Below are 21115 nucleotides of genomic sequence, written 5' to 3'. Positions count from 1 at the left end.
ACTTCATTCTGTCATTGTACGAATTTATTGTAAGGACTTACAATTATAAATAAAAGACCTCAATATGCCTATGTAAAATAGATACTCAATTAGGTAATTCGTGCATCTATTTTTTATTGACGCCTTAATTAGGCCTGAGTGTAACATTTTTTAAACTAGTATGAGATTATATTTTTATAATACATTTCAAAAGTTTGGGAATCGTAAATATTTAATTGGGTTTCTGGAAAAATATAGTTTTCTAAAAATTTACTGATAAATATTTTCCTTATTTCCCGCTCCCCGTGAAAATCAGACAGCAGTCATACACACAGTAATGGAATGCCAGTGCCTCTACCGGATTGAAGGCAGATCTATCCAAATTCCATTGTTTGATTTTCTTCAAATTTTCCTTCGTTCCCATACCTAGACGAAGTACTTGCAAAAACACTAATGATGTTTAATTTACATAAGGAATGTTCTGAACGCCAATTAGACTAACATGATGGTAGTATAGCTAAATATACAAATATATATGGTATTCTGGGGAAAGGTTATTTTAAATTATTGGATTGCTATTATTAAACAACAACAATGTTTTCAAAACAACCTTTTGACCTCAAATCAAAATTATGACTAATGTTGAATTTGTTGTGTGATAATATTTTTTCGTATTGTCAAGGTAACTAATTTTCGTTGGATGAATAGTGGATACTAAACACTGTCAATAGCTAGTAAAAGAAAATATATTTGTTTCTTTTTAAATAAAAGTTTGCGTAGTTAATGTTCTGTGTTTTTGACTAGCTTCAAATGTCATTCATTCACTAGTAATGTTAATAATTAGTAAGATGTATTACTCACCAAACCGTGACTCAGTATTATGTAAAGAACAAGTTCTGGTGTGTAAGTTAATCAGAGCGAATTCTAACGGTTTGGTGTATGAATAAAAATGGACAGTTAAAATAAATGTAAATTAAAATTTTATATCGGTATATTTACAGGCAGAGATAAAGGGTTAGATTAATAGCTGTGTTCATAGTGACCGCGATGGTTGGCCTTATACAGCGCGTCTAGGTGATGGTGCTTGGCAGCAGCGACCTCATGAGTGTCTGCCAGGTATCCGGACTTGAGCACCACGGGCTTGGCGAGAGGTCCATGGTAAGGCGCCACATGATATGAGTGTCCATGGTCGGCACCGTAGTCTGAGGCGTATCTGCCACTGTAGTGGTCACCGTAGCCTCCGTGAGCCTTGGCCTTGGCTACGGCGGCGAAATGCTCAGCCTTAGCAGCGGCCACCTCGTGAGTGTCTGCGATGTGTCCGTCATGCAGGACGTGTGGGATGGCGGTGGGACCGTGGTACCTGATGTCTCCATGATGGCTGTCATATAAGCCACTGTATTCCTGGCCATGACTGTATTTGTAGTCTCCTCCGTATTGAGATTCCTTGGCTAGAGCGGCGAGATGAGCGTTCTTGGCTGCTGCTACCTCATGGGTGTCTGCCAGGTAGCCGTTGTAAAGGACGACAGGATTGGCGGTGGGTCCGTGGTAGTAGCTGCAGTACACGCTGTTGGTGTACAGGACAGCAACAAGAACATGACCCTGTGAACACGATTATAAATAATGCAGTTTTGTAGGTATTAGGTAGTACCTTAGGACTCCCCCGTTTAATGTACAGTAAACATATAAATCTCATAAACAATTGTTACATTTAAAAAAATGTTACAACACATACAAAACCTGAAAAAAGATCAATCATTTGAAGGATTCTGTGTAAGCCGCTGAAGAACTAGAATGTGAAGAACTAGAATGTATCAAAGTGATATAACCCTTGAGATACTGATTGAATTTAAATGACAAAAATAGTTTAAGTAAATTCAAATACACGAATTTCTATAACAAATATTACACGAGAACTGTATAAGTTAAACCATGCTACAGCTTTCATTATACATGTCTTAACACACGGGAAACTATCTTATCGTACATTTCTTCTTCAACAATTATTTTCCATAGGTATAGTTTCTTGTTTTTCATCATTGTATAAAGGAAAATAATTAACTAACACTAAAACTTGGTTAGATATTGTAACTGTTTTACTATATTTTACTAACAATTTTACTATAGAATGATGTTCTATAGAATACAGTATTGTCCTTGATAATACATTTTAATGCATAGCAATAAAAGCACACATTGAACACGTTAAAAACTGTGTGAATTAACTATCAAAGTCGAGCAACTCATTACTTACCCAAGCACTGTACATTGTTGAACCGTCGTGAGGAACTGATAGCTTCGACACTGCAACTGGAGGTTTAAATACAACATTGTCTGTAGCAATACATCCTCACAAACATGAAACATCGGAAACGCTTCACATAGCCACGTATTGTTCGGGTGGAACCAGTTAATAAAAACCTGGTCACAAACTAAATGATTACGCTATAAACATTTTAAATCTGATACCAATCGAATTACGGTTACGGTAAGGATGGTGCATTGAAATTTAAAAGAAATGAAACTTTTACACATACATTAAAAAATATGATTGAAGCTTTAAGTTTTTTTATTGTGAATATTACAGTAGCTACAGTATACAATATTGTAGCATCGGCTGGATAGTCAATTTCTCTGTGCAAATAGTTTGACTTAGCACTTTTACCATCTCTTGTATCTAAAATTGTATTCAAAACTAATACCTAAATAAATGGTATCAGCATTCATACACATACTTTCTTTCATAAGCTCGTCAACAACCTTTATTATGAGTAAGCGGTAAGAGTAAATATGATATTTTATAGTTTAAAATCACAAAATTTGCAATAACTTTTGAAAAGTAATTTTTACAGCAATGGGGTGTTGTGCCTTTTTTATTATAAGGACCATAACATATTAATTTCTTATTTTCCGTTATTTTATAGAGTTTTATGGGAAAAATCCCCATTAAAATTCCAAATAAAAAAAACCTTTAACATTTTTAGGAACCTAACATCGAGTTAAATCAAATTGAGTTAAATCAAAACCAGCTTTTTTACAAAAATCTTATTTTTTGTTATTTTATGGGGTTTTTATGGGAAAATGACATAATTTACAATAACTTTTGAACCGTAATTTTTACAGACATGGCAGTTGTATCATTTTGTTCAGAATTATAATATGTATTTACAGTTAAACTTTTCACTCCCAAGAAGGTAAATAAATATAAAAGATAAGTGGTAATCGATTTCAATTGGAAACTCAAATCAACAACAGATTCAATAGGCTAATCTCATTAATGATTGGAGTGTCCAATCGAAATCGATCACCACCTACAATCATTTATATGTATTTACCGCCTTGTGAGTAAACAGTAAGTGTAAATATGTGACGTATTTTTTTATTTTTAGGTAATTTAATAACACACACGATCAAGGAGTTATTTAATATAAGTAATATCAACATTTTTAAAGGATAAAACCTACATATATCTTAAAGTTAATCATATCCAAACAAAATTACTAAGTAATTTTAAACTAAACAAATTCGAAAGCAAGAAGCTGGTTGTTGCAGTCTATTAGATAAGAATTTAGAATATAGAAATAGTACTACAAGATTTTGTTCAAGAATATGGCAACCATAAGGTAAACCAATTTATTAAGTACTACAAGGTTATATTTTCTTTTAAATATATTATCAAGAATAATAACATTGATTTAAGAAAATCCTAGCCCTTATAACGTTCACGAAAGAAATTGTGTTTAAAACCAGTTTATTGCTACCTAATAAGGCTGTTGAATTGAAAAACTACTTAAATTATTAAGATTTTTATTGCTATATATCGACGAATGTTCTTACGGTAATTGTAAGAAGAATGGTTTGAATTCCTGTTCATAAGCCATTTTCGTTATTTTAGGGGATGCTATCGTTTTGTGACAGTTTTTAAGTCAAATTTTTTAATTGGCCTTAAAAAAGGACCATTTACAATTTCGTACATGTTGTAAATGAGATGTAAGCCTACAATGCTTCAGTTAGGAGTTACATTTATGTGTAGAAAATGTATTATGGGATCCACGAGAGCCTGCATTGTGAGTGAGGCATCTGCAGTACGAGAGAGTAAAGTGTGATATCAGTGACGTAAAGAAGGTGCATCCGAACACACAACTACGGTAAGATCTGAGTAAAATGGCATCTAATACAATCATAATACAACTGCTCATTCGTTGTAGGCTATATAAACCTGCTGGGATTGAAAATTATAGGAGGCTTTATGACATAAACTCTACATGTATTAGTACAGCAAGTTTTATTGATTTAGTGTTGACAAAATTGCGACAAATCGACATCACTTTGAAATAGCCCAACACAAATTCTAAATTTAACTTGACTGAAAAAGATGGTTGTTAATTGTTAAGTTTTGGCTAAGACGGACCTCTTGAGGTCGAGTTTGCAGCACTGTGTTTTCCCACTAGAAAACTTTTTTGAACTACTCGACCTATGCTCTCATGATTTCCTTTCGACTACTTGTGGATCTTACCAAGTATAATGTAAAAAATCATATTTGCTAAAAAAAAGTAGATGAACACAGATACGTATGTACACACTTAGGCATAGTACTTACAATCACAGCTTTCTTGCAATACATGCAATAATTGTTTGAAAATGCCGTTCGTTACTTTTGATGACTCTGAATGAGGTATATTGTTTTAATAAAATCATTAAACCCCCTTTCTTATTATCAGTTATATATTCAGACAGAGAAAGAAAGGCACCATTCCTCACATACTAATATTATGATTATTTCATCTATAGTTACAGTAATTTAGGGCACTGACTATACACAGAATAGACTTCCTGAGTAATGTAAACATTTGAAGCCAAAAACGTGGGACAATCTGTTGAGATGATCTACGAACCAATGACAATATTGTGTGTCAACTGATAAATCAATCAGCTGTTGTTATGATACTGCATTTATTTTAATTATTATTTAGTCCAATACACTAGTTGACTACCCCCTACTCTGGTGAGATGGTCCTGAACTTCATCTATTTTCTTGGTTTTAAATTATTACACTACACGGAAAGTCTATTTTGTGTAGAGGCCCTAGTCAAGGTTTAGTGATACAATTTATAAAAACATTGCAAATTATGTTACACGATAAAAACAACTTTGTAACATGTAAATAATTGAAACAAATTGATGCATTATATCACTGCTGTTGACCAAGCTGCACTATTAACTTCTGCTATATTATGAAATATCTCATATTGTACATGCTTCATATCTATTGTATTATACAATGAAGGTGGTGTATGCTTGTCTGCCTGTCTACCTGTCTGTCTCAATGTCACGACTAAAATACTAAACGAACAACCCGTGTGGTATTAAGGTAGCAAAAACTAAGTTCATAGATGTTCCACATACCTAAATAAACGGTATCAGCATTCTGACGCATACTTTAAGCTTGTCAACAACCTTTATCATGGGTAAGCAGTGAGAGTAAATATGATACTTTACAGTTAAAAATCATACAAGTTGCAATAAATTTTGAACCGTAATTGTTACAGAAATGGGTTGTTGTACTATTTATTTTAGAATTGTTAAGAATTCAAAGGACTATAACACACTACATTTTTTAGAAAATCGTTCGGATCATTTTCAAGAAAATCCGATTTTCCGTTATTTTGTGATTTAGTAGTTTTGAGTCAAATTAAAGTCTTCTATTAATAATTGGCTATTTACACTCTTAAGTAAGCATTGAAACTTTGAATGACCATGGAGCTAGCATAATAGAAATATTATAAAACAAGAAAATACCTAAGTGTTATCCAGGTTTATTAGACTACAGTCAAAGCATCAAACTTTGACACGTGGTTTGAGTAGATTTTAATTTCGATGAAAACCTTCATTGACGAAGTTTATGGTTTAACTCTGAGAACACTCTGCGAAGGATTAGTAAGTGTCTTTTTCCTGTTGATCAAAAGTTAATTCATGTTATAATTTTTGACATCATGCACGCGATGGATATATAATGAAAATTCGTCGTTCTTCACCGAGCCCTAGCTATGTAAGCTGTTTCCGATGTTTCAGGATTGAAAGGATGTATTACGAAGTCCAGTCTTGTATTTAAACCTGAAGTTTCAATACTAGGATTAACAGTCACCAACAACCCTCCAACAATGAACAACTCCTTTGTAAGTATCTCATTTACCTTGTTTATTCAAACATATTATCCTAAAATATATGACCTTAAATTCGTTTCGATACAGGTTATTGGACACATACCATCATTGTAATATGCAAAGTATTTCTAAATAATGATTAAATATTACTTTAAACAAAGTAGAGACACTTGGTTAAGAAATTGAAATTGGCCTCAATCCTAAGAAACTTAGTAAGTTACTATTACTGGCAGTACTTCAACAAGTTATAAAGTCTTAATTATTTAAAGATATAATACATAAACGGCTATTTTAAGTTATTCTTAATAATCTCTAGATTCTTAAGATATATCTTAGGATATTAAATTTTTTGTCGGATTATTAAAACAATTTTAATTATTTTAATGTATACGAGGTGTTAGCCCGTCCTACGTACGGGAATTCAGTAGTCAGTTAAAACCGTGTACAATTCAGATCGACTAGTTTACACATATAGAGACAAAGTTTCTTGCAGATTTAATGTGAAAAACCATTTTGTAAACAAATGTTGTGTGACCAAATATGTTTTTATTCCATCATATAGCCTATACGTTATGCATTTTAAATCCTATAATTTTACAATTAAACAGCAATTCTGCAATTTTTACGATGTGAAAAGCGTTTAAGTGAGATTTGCAGCCAATTCGCACAGACGCACACTGATTATAAGTAGCCTACAGTAGAGAGAGTAGCCTAATAGTCAATTGAGAAGTGTATAGACCTAGTCAACGATACCACCTTCCATAGCATACCTGCATCTTCCATAATTATTATCACCACAATATAACTACTATACACAATTTTCAGTAGGTCTCAATAGAAACGACCTAAAATAAAACGATAATATCCAATAAAATTCACAGTACACATAATTTAACTTTGGTGTCCTAACATCAAAACTAATCGTCACACCTATCCTTTATATCAATTTCACTGCATTAATTGCTAAATAGATAAGCGTAAACAAAGAAAAGTTAAAACAATAACAGTTTGTTTTGAAACAGCTGTTTGGTTCAAATAACATTCATTTGAAAAAAAGAACTGGTCACATGTAGCAGGAATATAAAAAGTAAACATGCTAGTAAAGCTAATGACGTAATTGTCAATTGTTATCATCCATACCGTTATCAGTTCTAACCTTGATAATTACCCACCCTCATTGAATAAATGAGCATTGTAATTTCCCATATTAGTTAATTTAAACTACAATATATTCATAGTTGAAATAAAAGTGATATTTTCACGGTTGGGGGCGCTGATATAGGCGCCCCCAAACGTAACCACAACTGAAAACGATTTCATAAAAGGATGGTTTGTCTAATTGCAGTATCCTAGGTCAATGTTGACGTTGTGTTCAATCTATGTCATCCATCTGTTTATCTTTGTATATAACCCAGCTGAGGTTGTGGTGGTAATTTAAAATCATAATTCCTGATTATTCTTGATCTTTTTTTATGACATAAATATTTCCGGGCCTAATCCAAACAAAGTTAAAGCAGACAAACATTATTGTAAATGAAAGCTACCATGAAGAATTAAAACATGTAAACATTGTTATTTTTTTATCTTTCCTTGAAAAGTGTAGCAGTAAAATAATTTGCATTTATCCTTTTTTATTAAGACTCGTGTACAGAGTCTCGGTTTGTACTGTGGTTTAATTAATTTTGGTTAAAACTGTGGTCTAATTATCTCTACTAATCTTACTTATTTCCTATAATCAATGACAAAATAAGAGTAAATAAAATAACCTCAAAGTTCCACAGTTTATATTTAACCAGCTTTTAGTTTAAACAAATTATATTGCGCTAAAACAAATCGAAGATTACAAAGATTGCTTTAAAAAATAATTTGAACATCCTAATATTTTACTATGTATATTTAATTAATCTGTCCTCCTCTTACAGAAGAATTGAACGTATCAATGATTAGCATTACACATCGTATAAATAAGTCAACCCTAAGTATGTCTTTACATTTTTATCCAAATGCTGAATTTGTGACACAAAAGCTGAATGTTTACAGCTGTTATGTTAAGCAAATCATTTTATGCCAAAAGCTAGTTTAGAATATTAGAGTCGGCTGCTAGACTTAAAAAAAATTAAAACTTAATTTCTAAAAAACTGAAACCCTAAACTAATATTATGGCTTCGACATTCCCTAGTTCTCAAAATTATCTTTCTTTCAACACAAAAATCATGAAAATTCGTCGAGTGGTTGATTCAGAATCGTGAAATAAAAAAAAACACTGTTTCGTTTTAATAATATAGATGAAGGGAATAAAGAATGTAATAAAAAAAAATACTATTGATACATTAACACATTACTCGCAATACTTTTATTGCAAATTTGAGCGCAGAAGATAGTAATTAATTTTAACACGGAATTTTCACCCTGCCTTATTAAGAAAAATAAAATGTATGTCGCAGGCTCTTCTACAGCTTCTGGCTCTGTACACCAGCAGTGTGTACTGCAGCTACTACCACGGACCCACAGCAAAGCCTGTCATCCTCCACAACGGCTACCTGGCAGACACCCATGAGGTAGCAGCAGCCAAAAACGCTCATCTCGCCGCTCTAGCCAAGGAATCTCACTACGGAGGAGACTACGAATACAGTCATGGCCAGGAATACAGTGGCTCTTATGACGGCCATCATGGAGACATCAGGTACCACGGTCCCACCGCCATCCCACACGTCCTGCATGACGGACACATCGCAGACACTCACGAGGTGGCCGCTGCTAAGGCTGAGCATTTATCCGCCGTAGCCAAGGCCAAGGCTCACGGAGGCTACGGTGACCACTACAGTGGCAGATACGCCTCAAACTACGGCGCTGACCATGGACACTCCTATCATGCGGCACCTTACCACTTCGACGCTTACCACGGACCTCTCGCCAAGCCTGTGGTGCTCAAGTCCGGATACCTGGCAGACACTCACGAGGTCGCTGCTGCCAGGGAACATCATCTGGAAGCTCTCCATACTGCCCATCGAGCACCGCATGATTATTACCACTGATAAAATGTTGAATTATGTAATAAACTATTGGTCTTCACTATTTGATCTAACAAATTATCATTCCTTGGAATCTCTTTTTTGGACTCAAACTAAAAGTTGAATAACAATTTGGACGATTTTGTTTTCCTTTCTTTTTGGATGAATGTTATTTAATAATAAAATGGTACATTATTAGAAAAGTTTTTTGTAAAATCTTTTAAATATCTTTCTTATTATGAAAACTACTTACTGACCACACTAAATTTTAGTTTTATATAGAAAACAAGGAAAATATCGTCGTTGCATTTTATTACAATCCTTCAGTAATGAGGTTAAGCTATTAAAGGTATGCTATGCTACTAACGATTACAAAGTAACACAGGTTTCATAACCTATGGTGTCTCTATAAGGTAAAAGGTAATATGTCTAGAGGGATTTAGAATTTTGGGAAATTTTATCATGTTGGATCTAATAAGTACCGTAATGGTGTTAAATGTAATAGTGGTACTAGCTGTTGCCCGTTGGCTTCGTCCGACATTCTTTTGGATTTTACGTGACCTCGCCACGGAAAAATTATCCATGCATAAATTTTATATTTAATTTTTTTATACTGTATCCTTTTTTAAATTTTATTGCATAAAATTATGAAAACCAATCAGGTAGAAAAACCGAACCAACTCGTAATAGAAAAATAAATATTTTAAATATATAGATCGCGCTTAAGACTTGAGCAAAAAAGTTAAGAAAACACGAGATGAGCCTTATGATCTTATGTTGGTCAAAATATGTTGGGAATCCGTTGAGTATGCAGGTTTAGTATAATTTGTCAAAAAATAACTTCTTTATCAGCATCATACGTGTTATTAAATTACCTGCAAGCACAAAACATACGTCAAATAACACTTGTAATAATATTTATAATATATATACTATAATATAATAATATAATAATAATACACATTTATACTGTTTACTCATAAGTCGACATATAAAATACGGTGATTGGTGATCAATTTCGATTTTGAACACCACAATCATCAGACCCAATAGGAGATGTTTCCGATGATGATTGGACAAGTGAGCGATGATTGGGCGTTACAAGTGTTATTTGACATATTTTTTGTGTTTTCTTTTAATTTATCCTTGTATTAACTTTTGACGTTTGAGTTATATTTACAACTAACGTTACGGCATTTTGGCTAATGGTACCAGCTAATACTAAAATAAAGTTTTAGAATAGAAAATTTCTAATTTTGTTTAGTTTATGGGTTTAATTCGGTACGTATTTTCAAAGAAACTGCATAAGCAATATCTCCTAAAATGGAATAAAGTGCGTACTTTAAGCACTTGTACCACATGTTTTTAATAGCTTACTAATTTATGCGCTTTTATTATGCACAATATACTGCATTTTAATTAAATAGGAAGTGTGGTAATCGTAGTTAAAAAGGCATTGCTTTGTTTTCTGGCACAAACACTAGGAAAAAATAGATTTTCACAGTTTTGGCTTTTAATTGGTTTTACTCGAAACCCGTTTGAAATAAAAGATAATAAAAAAGTTGTAGATATTCATAATTTAATCTCGTGCTAACAATTTTCCATAAGATATGACCCAAACATAAATATTAATCGTATTACAAATTAACTACAAATTAACACGAGACATTTCTTAATCGCCATTGAATACCAGATCCTCTATTGCTGGTAGCATAGCTCTAGAAGGATCGGGACGGGTATCGTAGCGAACCAGATATTGGAATGTGAGAGTAAAAGTGAGAGATGTGGACCAGTGAAGGTGGGACCAAATGGCGTGTGATATCTTCACAATATAAACACCGTGACTATAGTGCGAAAAATGACGACTGGGATAGCTGCGAGACCCGGGCTTCGAAACTTTCAAATCAAATGAGTTCAGTAGACCTAACATCGTTTGTAAAAGTTAACATTAAAAAAGAAAACATTATCAATATGGAACATAAATACTACATACATAGTAATTAAGTGGCATTAAATAAGTGGAAGAATATATTCATGCAATAAAGAGAAAGTCTAAACCCTTGTACTAACACTTGGGAGTGTTGGTAATTGATTCTTTGACATTCAATTACCACAGCCACAGACATCACCGGTATGTTTGGCTAATCAAAAGTTAACCGGTTCGATTCAGAGGAAGGCCTCTAGCTTATTAATGACCTACAATTGAACCTAGCTGGCGTTGGTAATAGAGATATAAGTAGAATTAGATACATTAAATTTGGAAATAAATAAAAATAATTTTGAAGCTAAGTATCTGACCAATTAGACGTGTTGTTTTGAATACAAGATCGCACCATTCATTAAGGCCAGTTGAGCCCAATTTTGAATAGTTTATGAACAAGAATCATTTTTTTTATCGTACCCCAAACCTTTGAATATTAGGCGAGCTTTCAAAATAGTAAACGCTGAAATCAAGTTTAAAAATTAAAATATTTTTTACCCATAAATGGTGTGTGATATCTTCACAATATAAACACAGCGATGGTGCGAAAACTGACGAATGGGATAGCTGCGAGACCCGGGCTTCGAATTTTTATTATTATTAATACAGTTTTTATTCACATACCAGGGAAAAAAACAGCATGTAGAGTGCGGGACTTTATTCTGGAGGAGGTACAGCTCCCACTAATTACAAACACCAGTAATTTTGTGATAACGCCCGTGTTTTTTCTGGACCTTAAGCCGTACAGATTTTTAATCAATTAATTAATTTACCTATTAAATTATATGTTTAAATTATAAATTTACTATTAAATTAATTTTAATTGGTTAAAAATAGATTGCCTCGTGGCTTTCGTTTTCTCGGTGCTTTTGTTGTTTTTCTTTGCAGGTCTATAAACTCATGACTAGATGGCTGTGTGGTTATAGTGCATAAAATGTGAGGGTTGCTGGTTCGATTCCAAGCGAGATTTATACCAGACCCAGATGGCATTTGTCATTAGGCCAACAATTAATGGAGAGATCTAATAAGATGTTGACTTTTAATAGCAATAACACCAGAACCAGGGATTGGACCGTCCCTCTACAAAATCGTCAAGAAATCCAAATGAGTGGAAAAATATCAAAAAATGTGTGGAAAAATGTCAAACACGTATAGAAACGGTCGTAATCGAATATTTGATTTCCGTGCGTAGGGCATGCCGCAGTTAGCATTTGATTAAATTAGAAACAAATTAAGCTAGACCATTATTAAATTTGAACTATTCTACACAACGCAACTGTTTTACCAAATATAATTGCTAGAAAAACAAGAAACTATACAGAGGATCTATTTTTCCTGGTTATCTCCCAAAACACCCAAAATATCAACCAAAATACATTTCGTCAACTTTCGCCCACACAGTTATGCTTTCTAACGAAAAGGTGTAGCATTATAAGCGTTGTCGGGGACATGGTTCCTGTACTAGCCTAGAGAATATCTGGGGCAAAACTAATAACATGTGTCAGTGATAATAACACAAGATGGCCCCGAGGGCAAAGCTGCATTTTAATTGGCTCGGAACTGCTCACTATGCGATAATGATCGCGTTCATTATGTTGTGTCGATTTAGAAAAAAACTAATTTCATTAAAAGTAACGTTTTTAGATTCTAGTTCATTATTTTTATTAGTAAGGTAAAATAGTTCAACGACTGTATTAAAACTAATGTTAAAAGGACAATAATAGGCAACATTTATAACTAAATTATATGACAAAAAATAGTTAAACCTTAACATTAAATGTTTATTTGTATAAAATACTTCAGAACCCTTATTACATATTTTTCCGGAATTGTAGTTCGTTTATATGAAATGAAAGAACGTCATTTACGGTCCCTTTCATTCTCGACGACGGCGCTTGTAGCCACTCATAGGTATAAAAACAGAAACCAACTCTGTTCTAGAACTGGGGTAGAAAAGAATCACCTAGGCTTGGATACTAGATTTTGTTTGTGAGTTAGTAATTTTTACGATTAATTGTAAACATAATGTTTTAATTTTCTGCTAGAAAGTTTATGGCTTGAATGATTGTTGTTTTATGGAAGTAAGAAATCCGTTCTATTTTTGCAAACAATAAACATGTTAATTGGAACTCAATACTTCAGTGATTTGGAAAGTGGTTGTTGATTCTTATAAAAAAAATTTATTCTTTAGTTTGACCCTTTGATTTTGCCATAAACACATTTGAAAGCATTTCTAGAAACTTTATTATTGTATACCTCAATGGCAATTATAAACAATGGCTAATACTTATTTAAATAGTTAAATATGGATAGGATTGATTATTTAGTGATTCTAAATTAATTCGTTCATGGCTAAATATCAAGGATTATGTATACTTTCCTGGTTACCCTTGTGGGGGCAGTTACCAAAATATCCCCATTCAATATTGTAAGGAGTTTTTATTAAAATAACTAAGTACCTTTAGTATATGTCCAATACTAACAAAAATTGTGTTCTGTTCAGAGTGAGGAATAAAAGGAGCATATGAATTACTAAGGCAATATTCTCTACTTAAAATAATATTTCACAGGATGGGTTAATGCAAAACACTCCCCAACTACTACCTCTCATATTTGGAACAAAAGGCTTAATTTAAATTTGAAAACAAACAAACTGGATTGGCTTATCGGTCGAAATTCAAAATTATCTGTTAAACACAAATTATTTCTATCCAACATTATATTAAAACATATTTGGACTTACGGTATTGGACTTTGGTGAACCACTTCAAACTCAAATATATAAATAATTTAAATATTTCAATCCAAAACACTAAGAACAATTTTACAAGTACCTTGGTATATGTCTAATAATTTGTTATTCATCAAGATACGAAGATACCTTTCATTACAAGAGAAATAAAAAAAAAAACTAAGCGAAAAATGTAAAAAGAATTAGAAAACCGTCCAAATTTCCTGGCAGTTAACCTCCTCGATAATAGTGAAGCTACATATAGGCTCAAAAGAATTAATCCAATTGACCTTCCAAATAGTTTCTAATTCAATATTTTTACAGATGTTTTGTTTTGTATGTTAGTGCACTTGTTGGGGTGTATTAACTCATGTTAAGTTGTCATTAAATTTACTTAATATATAAATACTTGTAAAAAAATGTTTCCCTGTACCATATATTATATATCCATTTTTATGTAAAATTATGTTAACCAAGTTGGATCCCTTACATCCATAATTTCAAAATTTTAATATGTTCTGGTTGAAACAGTTAACGTTCATGTTGTATCTTCATTAATAAAATATATTTGATGTATCTTTTTCTTTTAATGACCTGGAAATCTGATTTCATATCTTATATAAAACAACGGTTTTTCTTATAATGATTCCAGTAAAATCCCAGAGGGAACAAATGTCTGTGCAAAGTCGCTTTTACAAATTTTGTCAAAGGTAATGGTGTAAATTTTATGTAGAGTAGCTCAACGATTAAACTAAATACATCCTGAAAGTCTTAGTTGTTGTTAACAAAGGAAGTATTAGGTGAGAGAGAGCTGATCGAGAGGAAGGATATTCCTGAGCCATGTAAATGTTAATGTTTCCGCAGAGAATATGGAAAATACGTTCAATTTTAATTTATCATATGTATTGCTATATAATATTATATGCGTAGCAATGGCTACGTAGTACCTTAATCATGGGTGTAATATAAGGGGTAGTAATTGCAACTAAAAACATGATTTGTTACTTTTTGTATTCGACCAGTTTTTGTTTTTATCGTATTTGTCCATACCGTATGGTATGCAAATAAAATCCATTTAAACCACAAAGTATTTATGCTATTTATATCTTAATTACAGACATTATTGTAGGCTACTCATTTAATGATTATCTAAACAAGTCCCGAATGAAAAATATTCATCTCAAATATTGTGTGACTGCTAAAACTTATAGGGTAACTAATACATCCTGCGTAAAACGTTCTCCACGTCTACTATGGCTTACACGATGTAAGTGAATTAATTGTATGGACATTTATTTGTGTTTTGAGTTGAAGAAACCCATTTCTGATGAGAGATTGACGTCGCAGGAGAAACTGACTGACAAGCCGGAATGCATGAATGGCTGAGGCGAAGATTCGTTAAAAACGTTTGTCACGGAAGGAAAAGCCGTGGAAAGGGACAGTCGTACACGGTGGGGAGGGGGGTCACAATAACTATAGGTGGTGTCTGTTTTTTATGGTTCAATGTCATCGCACGGTGGCTGCAGAAGAGGGGGCTGTGATTAGTTATGCTCTACATCTCCCCTGTGTCCGTATGAATCCTATATAACAACCTAGCGTCGCACAAACGTAGCGTAGTGAGCAATAATGTCTGTCGCGAGGACAACACTGGTCCTAGTCTGCTGCCTGGTGGCAGTCCGTGCCGACGGCCTGGGCGTGTTCTCCCGCGTGCTAGACAAGTGTGGTGACGAACCTGACCTTTACTCCTGTCTGAGGCTGAAGACAGTAGCTCTGCTGGACCGGGCGCTGACGGTGGACACTCTACCTGTGACTGACTACCTGACCATCACCAGGGACCCCGCGGTGGACAACGCCACCCCCAGGCAACCTGTCAGGACCGAGGGTGAGCTGGAGGCGTCCCTCCCCCGCGACCAGCACAAGAGAAGTGCAGCTCTCGACCAGATGTTGCAGGACAGAGTGTCTCGTTACCTCGACACCAGAACTATCCAGATCTCCATGCCGGCTCATGTCTTAGAAGGTATCTTTGACACTGCTATAGTCTAACATGTTTCTTTTTTATATATTTTATCATAACTCAAAGCTTACAACATTTTAGAAACTTAAGTAATACTTTGAAATTGTTATTGGAAAGTGTCATCCAAAAACTGAACATTTTATAATTGCAAAAAAAGCTTATTTTCACATGTATATGTTAAAGTAGTTGTATATCTGGGTTTACATAATTCATAATAAATTACCAACTTATTTAAATTTACTTTAAAATTATGTATTTTTTTTAACGCCGTTCAATGGTAGAGGTATTAAAGGGTAATAATTGGAACATAGTTTAAAATTAGATTTGTAACTAACTTAAAGCCTAAAAATAGAAAATACTGTTATCGGGTTTATCTCGGGAATAAGTCTCACATGACAAATGTCTCAAAATTGCTTGATAATTTGTCCCCAAAGTTGGCCTAGGTCAACGATAAGATTTAGCTGTCAATTGAAATTTCTAGCTTCTGGAGAGAACTCTTTCTTAGAACATTCTCATATTCACTTTAGTCAGACCAAAATTAACATGCATTAGTTATTTACGAACAGTTTTCTACAAAATCATTAGTTTTAAAGGAGTATCAACATGACACTCATCAAAATAAATATTTTTTCAAAGACTTCTCTAATAATTAAATGGCTAATCTGCTATATTTTAAGAATTCTTTTGCAAATAATTTACTTTTTGATAATTTAATAATTTAAAATAATAATTTAATTTAAAAATTAAATTAAATTAATTTAAATTTAATGATTTAATTTTTTTAATAATTTAATTTTTGAGCTATAAACAATGGTTTATAACTCAATGAAGCTATACTAATTTAGTTACTTATTGAACGCTTCAATCTCATCACACTCTTATCATTTTGGTTTGACACTGTAACTGTAAAAAAGTGAGAATTTGAATATCCTTTTTGCTACATAGGCTACTAACAAAATTAATATTGTATTTCAGCCATTCTCTCGTAATATAAAAAGTGATCAAAAATATTCATAAAACATAAAAAAACTATATAAAAAGTTTATTACATGAGTAGCTATTACAGGAAATTACGGCCAATTCCTCAAGCATAACAACAGGATCTGTTCACAGCAAACACAATGACAATGACCGTGTAAATGGTTGTTGTCCGGTGACCAGCCAACCCTGGCATGCTGAGTAGGCAAAGTGCCTGTTGTCAGTGAGATGTTAATAACCATATTCCAGGTACTGAAACGTCACAAAAACACAATGGCAATTGTTTTTTGAATGGTTATTAACCATTTAACCAATTGGCCTATGATCGGCTAACTCTGATATGCTGAATAGGCAGAGTTAATGCTGTATAGCAGAGTTACTTTTGCTTTTTAAATGTTGCTTATCACAATCAAGGAATTCAAACGTCACATCATCAGCACGCATAGTTGACAACTACTGTACCGTGTAAGTCATTGATACCTTTCGGTCAATTCTGAAAGGCTGGGTGGTTAAAGCACCTCTTTTCATTGACTTATTATTAGTTACCACATTCAAGGACTTAACCAATACAGCAAGCACAATGACAATTATTATTAATGTAACTGGCTAGAGACAACAGGGAGATTGACGTCTTTCTTCGTTAGTTTAGGTAGTATATTTTCCTGATGAGGAAGATAGAAATTCAGCTGGGTTTATAGCATCGGGCTCTGTTACGCAGACACCGTGGCAGATGTGATGCAGCGAGGCGAGAAAGAGTGGAGTGCAGTTTAATTACATGTTCCCATAGTCCTTTCATTAAAGCGAGATGAGGGATGCCTTAGTCACCACGATCCCAGTGGGGGGGTGAGTCCCTTTACTGGGTTCGTGCTATATGCATGAGTCTGTGCCGTTGGTCAGGCTAAGTGATGTAGTCCTACAAGTTAAATGTTTTGTTCGTTGCGTGTTACAATGTGTAAATGTAAATGTTTCAACCTAAATTTCTACAATTTGATGAGTCCAATTCGGATATAATGTTTCTGTCTAGCACTTGGAAAATTCCATATTCGGGGAAAGATATGTAGTATGGATTATAAAACACTAAATTTTAATTGCAAGACGAGGTATGTGATGGTTTACTCTATAATGCATTCCTCATACTGTAAACAATATTTTTAAATTGCTGCAGACCAGCAACCTTGATATGAGGAGTAGTCAAATGCAGGATTAGTTCACAACAAGTATAATAATGAAGGCTGAAAAATAAATATTTTGACAGGATACGCATAAGCATGTCTCATTATATAGTAGCTTAAAGTAATAGCGCCTAAAGTTAATGTGATAATGATGGCCAGTCTGGGTAATTTGATTAACTATTGTCTAACAGAGGCATTTTTTCCAGCTGGGCGCAAGAAGAAAGACAAGGGTGGCATGATGATGATGGCGGCGGCTGCTATGGGTGGCATGATGCTGCAGATGGCTATGGGCAAAATAGCGCTCATCGCTGGCAAAGCCCTGCTCATCGGCAAGGTATAGTAGACAAGTTGTTAATACGTCTACATTTACACCTACAATAACATATTCGAGTGGCCTGCAACTTCACATTTTTGATAATTAACAATTTGACAAATAAATGTCATTTTTAGATAACAAGGTTATTTAAATATAAACAGATCGACCGATACATGATATAGAAAATACGTACAAGCATATGGTTATACGTAATGTTACCCTTAGACGAACTTCATATTGTTTTTGAAACTTTTTCATTTATTAAGTGACTATTAATCACTAATCTAGAGCTTAAATACCTTGTTGCCAACCACCAACGTAATCCTTAGTATCAAGGATTAAGTTGGCAACAATGTATTTCACAAAAAATATCATATAGCTAGACTCATGAAATGAGTGTAATATCATATTTAGGAACTATGACATAGGTTTGGGTGATATTTGAACAAATAAACATTGTCTTTTTCTAATCTTCATAGCTTTCAAAGCTATCTATACCCTTGGCAATATGGGAGTGCCCCTGAACTTAGGTGTTTTACGTTCTGGCAGTCAGGAGCACTCCCACATTGATATGTCAGCCTTAGGCAATAACAAGACTACAAGATCCCGCCACTCATCCTACACTTATCTCCATCCATACTTGGCTTAAAATACCTACTTTGTATGGTCGCCATTTCACAAGAAAGTATTAAAGAAAGGAATAAGAGCTAGACTACCAATGATTAAGTAGATGGGGTACGATTATCAATTGAAAGCATCTTTAATCACATGGTTATCTTACCCATACCATCTTCATGGTTCTACATAGCCACAACATTTAACAAAAATCTTCAGACCAGAAACCCGTTTAAATTTTATTTAGAAAGTTACCAATTTTCTATTTAACAAGCCATTTAAACCGGTCCTCTATGCATATTATGAAAAGTATAATTTAAAGTTAAACAAAAGTATTACTACTCTACTAATTCTGCTCAGGTGGCACTGTTGCTATCAGCGATCGTAGGCCTCAAGAAGCTGGTAGGCAGTGGAGGCGGAGAGAGCCACCCCCAGGTTGTGTATGCCGGGGGTGACCATCATGGTGGTTGGGGGCGGAGTCTGGAGGCGGCGTCCACGGAGGCGGCACAAGACGTTGTCTACCAGGCCTACAGACCGCAGTCGTAGCCTTAACTCCACCTTACTTGATATACTGCCAACCGTTTTGAGTTCCACAGTTTATTTTGTATATAGTAACCGATCACCTGGATAAATCTGGGCTGATGTATTTAACATGATATCAACTAATTTATTATTCAATGTAGCTTTCATAAAGCACTTTTGATACTTGTAAGTCAATCGAGACCAAGCTCTATTTACAATGCATCAAAGTTAGTAAATGTCTGGTATGTCCGTGGTAAATGTTATATTATCATACTGTACTATTACACAGATCCTCATAATTCAAACTCCTAAACTTACGAAGATAGGAAAAATAGTTTAGCGTTGAATATTTCGGTTAAAAGTAGAACTAAAATTTGTGACTTAGTACAAAATGTCTACATGGGAATAATAATGAAATGGGAAATTAAAAGTATTTGCATACTTATGAATCAGAAGATTTTATTGCAATCAAACTGACTTTTTACTCATTTAAGTGCAGAATATAATAAATCTCAACCTACCAAACATTTAAAATTAGGAAATCTCCATGATATTAGTTAATATAAAATTAAAAGATTAAATGTTTTTATTTCATGTTTCTTTTACTGGGAATCTTTAATAAATGCATTTGTAAATTAATAAATGCTGATGTATACCTGTTTGAGTACGAGCTAAATGCCAAAGAGAAATATCGATATTTTGTGATTTATTGTTTGTTATTTTGTGTTGTTTGTTATCGTTGATACGTGATTGTTCCTGTTTATTAAAGATTTTATCGAAATGTTTCTTTCATTTTGTTATCCTCAGCAACCTTTAGCAAAAGCAGTTTTGTGTTTACAAATATCATCCCCATTGTTTTCTATAGGCGCAAAGAAGCAAAGTGACATTTAATATTTAAAATTCACCGACAAAAGAAACTGAGTATATTTGATTACTGTCCAAACCCGCAGCCCCAATTCCATTTCATACTCTCTCCCCGCCTAAAATATGTATTTAAATTATATTAGACTAAGAAGTGTAATTTTTTTCTTTTTTGTGTGTAAATAGTATCAAGATTAAGCAGCCAGTGATAAACTCTTATCACACACAGGCAGAACCCATGTGATAATTTTTATGTTATATATGTAATGCTGATCTATTATTTGTTAAAAATTAAGATTGATTTGATTTGACAATCGGCTATTATTTACGTACACTTATGCATTTTTAGTCTAGGCATATTAGGAAAGTTAGCAGAAAGTTTAGGTACAGTCCTAATCATCACTTTTCTTTGTGTTTTTTGGGTCGCTGAACACGAATATGTGGTTTGCTGACAGATATTTTGCCCGGAACATTGGTTATTTTGTGAAAAACCTTAAAATGTGGGCACTTTTTTGGTTTTTCGGGCAAATCTCGGTAAGTATGGGTTTTTGAGAAAATCCTACTTTGTAAAATTAAAGATGACAAAATTTACTACAAGTTTCCTAGATAATGTTTGTTTCTACGACGAACCGTTTCGCCACTACAGCACACTAAAAAAGGCCAGAAGTACAACAAATTAAAAACATTGCTAAATGCTGCCGTGTTACATTACGTTTCCATGGAAACAACCCATGTTACGATAATTTTAACCATTTATTCATGATAACAAACTGA

The 21115-nt window shown here is 33.6% G+C and overlaps 3 protein-coding genes across 3 annotated transcripts; 2 read left to right on the top strand and 1 right to left on the bottom strand.

The window, feature by feature from the left end:
- Positions 1 to 999: 999 nt before the first annotated feature.
- Positions 1000 to 2245, bottom strand: LOC128994671 (cuticle protein 5-like). The gene is made up of 2 exons (XM_054419375.1): positions 2231 to 2245; positions 1000 to 1578 (listed from the first exon to the last, which is right to left on the bottom strand). The coding sequence occupies exons 1-2, from the start codon at positions 2243 to 2245 to the stop codon at positions 1000 to 1002; spliced, it is 594 nt and encodes a 197-aa protein (XP_054275350.1).
- A 3881-nt stretch (positions 2246 to 6126) lies between these two features.
- On the top strand, positions 6127 to 9175 carry LOC128994662 (cuticle protein 5-like). The gene is made up of 2 exons (XM_054419362.1): positions 6127 to 6152; positions 8585 to 9175. The coding sequence occupies exons 1-2, from the start codon at positions 6138 to 6140 to the stop codon at positions 9173 to 9175; spliced, it is 606 nt and encodes a 201-aa protein (XP_054275337.1). The 5' UTR covers positions 6127 to 6137.
- Positions 9176 to 15420: 6245 nt separating this feature from the next.
- LOC128983258 (uncharacterized) lies at positions 15421 to 20078 on the top strand. Its single transcript, XM_054402494.1, has 3 exons — positions 15421 to 15880; positions 18234 to 18361; positions 19319 to 20078. The coding sequence occupies exons 1-3, from the start codon at positions 15490 to 15492 to the stop codon at positions 19502 to 19504; spliced, it is 705 nt and encodes a 234-aa protein (XP_054258469.1). The 5' UTR covers positions 15421 to 15489; the 3' UTR covers positions 19505 to 20078.
- The last annotated feature ends 1037 nt before the right edge of the window (positions 20079 to 21115 follow it).

Source organism: Macrosteles quadrilineatus, unplaced genomic scaffold, assembly GCF_028750875.1.
Source record: "Macrosteles quadrilineatus isolate MER2022 unplaced genomic scaffold, UCM_ALF_1.0 Scaffold_1__1_contigs__length_201487025, whole genome shotgun sequence".
In the NCBI taxonomy this organism is placed as follows: Eukaryota; Metazoa; Arthropoda; class Insecta; order Hemiptera; family Cicadellidae; genus Macrosteles; species Macrosteles quadrilineatus.
This window is presented reverse-complemented; position numbering and strand designations above follow the sequence as displayed.

What these genes read in the sequence shown, in the direction of transcription:
- LOC128983258 (XM_054402494.1), top strand. Translation starts at nt 15,490, where the DNA reads ATGTCTGTCGCGAGGACAACACTGGTCCTAGTCTGCTGCCTGGTGGCA. An exon ending in GCCGGCTCATGTCTTAGAAG is followed by an intron (nt 15,881 to 18,233) that starts GTATCTTTGACA and finishes CATTTTTTCCAG; the next exon opens with CTGGGCGCAAGAAGAAAGAC. An exon ending in AAGCCCTGCTCATCGGCAAG is followed by an intron (nt 18,362 to 19,318) that starts GTATAGTAGACA and finishes AATTCTGCTCAG; the next exon opens with GTGGCACTGTTGCTATCAGC.